At 47.2% G+C, this 5,358-nt stretch overlaps 1 protein-coding gene across 1 annotated transcript; it reads right to left on the reverse strand.

The window, feature by feature from the left end:
* Positions 1-2,938: 2,938 nt before the first annotated feature.
* LOC142251769 (olfactory receptor 6C3-like) lies at positions 2,939-4,811 on the reverse strand. The gene is made up of 2 exons (XM_075324820.1): positions 4,260-4,811; positions 2,939-3,337 (listed from the first exon to the last, which is right to left on the reverse strand). Exons 1-2 carry the CDS (start codon positions 4,809-4,811, stop codon positions 2,939-2,941), a joined length of 951 nt encoding a protein of 316 aa, XP_075180935.1.
* Positions 4,812-5,358: the final 547 nt, after the last annotated feature.

A 5,358-nucleotide genomic window follows, 5' to 3' on the forward strand; every position in this document is an offset into this window, starting at 1 on the left:
GGGACAGACTGACAATAGCGGAGGGAGTGTTGTATCGCTGGATCTGCTTGCCGGCTGAGTTAGGATACCGATGGCAGGTGGTAATCCCATCCTCGACGGCTCCAGATATTGCTCACGAGGCCCATGCCCAGGGTGCTCACCTTGGGTCTGAGAAAACTTATCGATGGTTGCACCGATTTGTATACACTCCTGGCTTAGAAGTTGTAAGGGAGGTGTGTGCTAGATGCCGACCCTGCGAGTTGAATAAGTCCCCTGAACAAAGGGCCCCTAATCAAACCATCGTGACATCCGCCCCGCTGGAGGTGTTAATGGTAGATTACCTGACAATTGGGTATTCTAGGAGTGGGCATCATTCGTGCCTGGTGATGACTGATCACTTCACAAAATTTGCCGTGGTTGTCCCCACCAAGGACCAAACCGCTGAATCCGCAGCGGAAGCAATCTGTAAACATTTTATCCCGACCTACGGGTGTCCACAACAGATACATTCAGATCAAGGGGCTTGCTTCCAGGGTAAACTCATGACTGAGTTTCTGCAGGTCTATGGCATCAAACAATCGCGAACGACACCCTACCATCCGCAAGGATATGGGGCCTGTGAGCGGTTCAATCGTACGCTGCTACAGATGTTGAGGACGCTTGAACAGCAGCAGAAGGCGAGGTGGACTGAGTTCATCCCTGAACTTGTGTGGGCTTATAACAATAGAGTCCATAACACTACCGGGTTTACCCCTTACATGATGATGTTTGGGCGGCCTGAGAGGGGGGTTGAGGAACTGAACTTGTCAGTACCTGGGCAACTCGAGTATCGCACAGCCAGTGAATGGGGTCAGAGTCACCAATGGAAGCTGCGGGAAATCCACAGGATAGTGGGGGAACGAGTGCGGGACCATCCCCATCGAGATCGTAGACTGGTGCATGGAGATGAGTTCCTAGTGGGCGATAGGGTGCTTGTACGAGTTACTCGCCCAGGTGGAAAATTGGACGATCAGTGGGAGGCTACACCTTACACTGTGGTGGACAGACCATTTACAGGGGGAAGTAAGTACACTGGGATCCCTGAAGGCTGTGTCGGGCCCCGTCGTACGTTGCACCGGAACTGGTTGAAAAGGTGTATCTCCGACACACCTACATGCCCACCTATCTCGCCTGATCCACCAATCACAGGTCGGCCAAATAACCTTGTGTGTGACTGCTGTGATGATTTCAGCAACGTGGCACCAGATGACCAAGATCCGGCATTGCAGATTCCAGTTGCTCCAGAGTTACCTCCAAGTGTCGTTGCTCCGCCAGACATGGAAATCGCCCCCACGAACACGACAGGTACTGAATTCCGAAGATCTGAAAAGAGTACGGCTGGTGTTCCTCCGATACGGTACAACCCTGAAGAATATGTACTGCATGTAAGATGTAGAAATTGATTTGTCGGGACGCCAAATCTTAAGTGGGGTGGAGTGTAACAGGTTGAAAATGAAAATGTACATAAGATAAACGTTGCATGTTTGTTAATGTATATAGATATTTATGCTATAACTTAAATGGCCACTAGGTATCACTAGAGGGCAGGCACACTGCTAGACAGTAAGGGGTTACATTAGGTTTCCCTGGTAACGGAGACACAGAGAGAAGGTTGAAAATTTCAGTCAGGATCTGAGGGACTGTGCAAGAGAAAGACGGATGTCATTTTTCCGTGTTCGGATTTGTAGGATTGACTGTTTTCTTTTCTTCCTTTTGTGGACTGCTTACTCGTTTTTTTCCTTGGAGCTCCTACTGCCCCTGACGAGGGGAATTCATCTGAGTGACTTTTTCTCCAGAAACTGTTTGGATAAAATCATCTAAGAGTGAATCAGAAGCAGTCTGAGGGGACGGACGCCATCTTGGGTGAAGACTTCAGTGAGTAACAATTGACCTGAGACCAATCGGTGTATAATAGTCAGTCATGGACAGATAGATAGGGTAAAGAAGAAGGAGGATTATTCTACAGATTATTTACTGAGCAGGAGCTCTGTAACGCTGAACCGGAAGTTATTGGAGATTAAGCTGTGTTGTGCTGATAATAAGACTATTCTGCCTGTGCTTCCTCACACTGTCTGGGGCAGTGAGGTACAGAATATTGAATAGAGGTACATGTACATATATTTGCTTGTTGCTGACTGTATATGGGAAGGTGGCCGGGTACCCTGATTGCATTGTAAACATAAGGGGAGGTGGTTGTAAGATTATACCCTTGGAGGGATCACGTGCCATTGTCTGTAGTAGTGTACCTGGGTAAGCCCCATTAATAGATAAGAGAGGGAGCGGTATAGTGGGGGGAAATATAGTCCAGTTCATCCCTACAGACCGACACTTGAAGTCCTCCAAGTTGCATAAACTGTCATTGTTTATTCCGGGCTGTTGTGGCCCATACGTTGTAAGAGAACTGTTTTTTTTATATAAAGAAAATTGTTATCCCCCATCTTTGTGTCCCTGGGTTTTCCATAGTGCCATCGTATCTTAATAGTCATAACGACTGGCATTCAGTCGTTACACAGTCACTTATGACAAGATAGTACACTATTACTAACTAATACTGATTTCAAACTTTATTTTTCAGTGGCTTGCTGCTTTCTAGTACATTAAGAATAAAGTAAAAATGTGTAATTATTATTCAAATGCAGCAAGACAGATGCCGTCTGCCCCATATCACTGATCAATGACACTGAGTCAGGCACCGCTACCAACACCTCTCCTATCTTTCTCTTATCAGTTGAATCGCTATATTATTCACAAACTCTCATAAATTAACTGTTCTTCCACGTGCGCCACACTAACAAGTGGCATACCAAATTATTACATGCAGTTATATATGTCACAAGTAGGGCACTAACTCTCTGCTCGCAAACATATAAGTTGCCCTTTGCAAATCCCTATGTGATAACTGTGTATATGGAAACATCTCTCACGTAGATCTTCTGTAACTTTTAATATATCGTAATGTTCGTATCATTGCTGACTTAACATCTTTGTTTTTTAGGCTGTAAATAAGAGGATTTAAAATAGGGATAGCAGCTGTGTTAAATAGGGAGAAGAACTTGTTGGACTTTGAAGTATCCAATGATGTAGGCCTTAAGTACTGGAAGAAGAGGGTTGAGTAAAGAAGTATGACCACTGTGAGGTGTGAGGAGCAGGTGTAGAAGGTCTTCCATCTACCAGTGTTCGAAGGGATCTTCAGTATGGTGGATATGATGAAGACATAAGATATGAACTTCAAAACAAATGGAATAAAAGTAATGAGGAGAAGACCTTCTGTCAAGCTTAAGATCTCCAAGGTTGACGTGTCACTGCAGGACAATACCGTGTTTCCCCGAAAGTAAGGCCCTGTCTTACATTAAATTTACCCCCAAAAGTCCCACCCTGCCTTACTTTCGGGGGAGGCCTTACATTGGAAAAAAAAATGACATACCTCCCCCCTGCAGCCTCCCCATTGTTTGAGATCCGGCATCCACCCCATCCTCCCCCCTGCAGCCTCCCCATACAGTGGTTCTGCCCCCCACTCTGCCACCACACACACTGACACATACGGTACCGGTACAGCCCCACACGGCACCCACACACATATCGTACCGGTACCGTACACACACACACACACACACACTGACACATACAGCCCCATACGGCACCCATACACATACCGTACACACACACACACACACACACACACACACACACACACAGAGTTTCGGAACTTACCGAAATCGGAGCGAGCCTGCAGGCGGTGACGTCGCGGCTGATTTCGGCCAATCAGCTGCGAGCCGGCTGACTGGCCAATCGCAGCTCGAGCTGAGGGCCAATCAGCTGCGAGCCGGCTGACTGGCCAATCGCAGCTCGAGCTGAGGGCCAATCAGCTGCGAGCCGGCTGACTGGCCAATCGCAGCTCGAGCTGAGGGCCAATCAGCTGCGAGCCGGCTGACTGGCCAATCACAGCTCGAGCTGATGGCCAGCAGGGAGCCTGTGACGAACAGGCTGATCGGCCAATCAGCATCAAGCAGGAAGAGCGTTGACCCGGGACGCGCCGCAGGCCGGCGAGATTGCGGGGGCCATTCACCGGAGGAGGTATACATTACGCCGCGACCACCACCCATAGGCGGCCTTACATTCCCCGGGCACCCCCGCTACCCTGCCTTACAATCGGGGGGTGCCCTACATTGGCGGACCCCCCCGAAACCCCCACCCTGCCTTACTTTCGGGGGGGTCCTACTTTCGGGGAAACACGGTATCATGAGCGGCACAAGATCACAGAAGAAGTGATTTATTACATTTGATTTGTAACAAGTAATGTCCAAAAGCAAAATCATGTAGGGTATCACCTCTATCATGCCCAACAGCCAACAACAAATCGCAAGAATAATGCAGAGTCTTTGGTTCATGACCATGTGATATCTCAAAGGATCACAAATGGCAACATAGCGATCGTAGCTCATAGCAGTTAGAAACAGGAGCTCATCACATATGAGAAACCCAAAAAAGTACATCTGACAAATGCAACTCTCATAGGAGATCCTGTTATTCCCCGTTATAAAAATGATAAGGATATTATGAAGAGTCACGGTGGTGGAGAACATGTCCAATACAGACAAGTTGGCCAAGAAGAAGTACATAGGGGTGTGAAGATTAGAATTCAGGCAGACCAAGAACAGAATGATCATGTTACCACCAATGGTTAGGAGATATATAAGAAGAACTAAAAGGAAGATTATCATCTGCAGCTGAGGAGCATCTGAAATTCCTTTAATAATGAAGAACATGACAAGGCTTTGATTTTTTTCCATCATTTCCATATTGTTTACTGTTAAGAAGATCAAAAATATTATAAAAAAAGAAAATACCTAACTAACAAATTAAAATATTAAACAGGCATGTCATTTGTAAATTGAAAGGTTAATGATTAGGGATGATCGAATACCTCAAATATTCGGCAACACCCATATTTGCCGAATAGGTCACCGCTATTCGACTATTTGCGAATATTCGATGCGCAATGTAAGTCTATGGGAAACCCGAATAGTTGCCGAATAACAACTATTCAGCCTTCCCATAGACGAAGGCTACTTTCACACATCCGGCTTGAGCTCTGCGGCTCAATCCGGCTGTGGAAGCTATGCAACGGATGCGGTGAAAACACCGCATCCTTTGCATAAGTTTTTCCTTTGCGGCCCGTCCGGTTTTTGCCGGTTCGGCATGCTACTGAGCATGCGCAGTGGCAAAAACCGCATGCGGCGGCCGGATGCGGTTATTGCCGCATCGCGCCGCATCCGGCCGCCATAGGCATGCATTGAAAAATGCGCCGCATCGGCCGAATGCGGCGCGATGCGGTTTTTT

Source organism: Anomaloglossus baeobatrachus, chromosome 9, assembly GCF_048569485.1.
Source record: "Anomaloglossus baeobatrachus isolate aAnoBae1 chromosome 9, aAnoBae1.hap1, whole genome shotgun sequence".
Lineage (NCBI taxonomy): Eukaryota > Metazoa > Chordata > Amphibia > Anura > Aromobatidae > Anomaloglossus > Anomaloglossus baeobatrachus.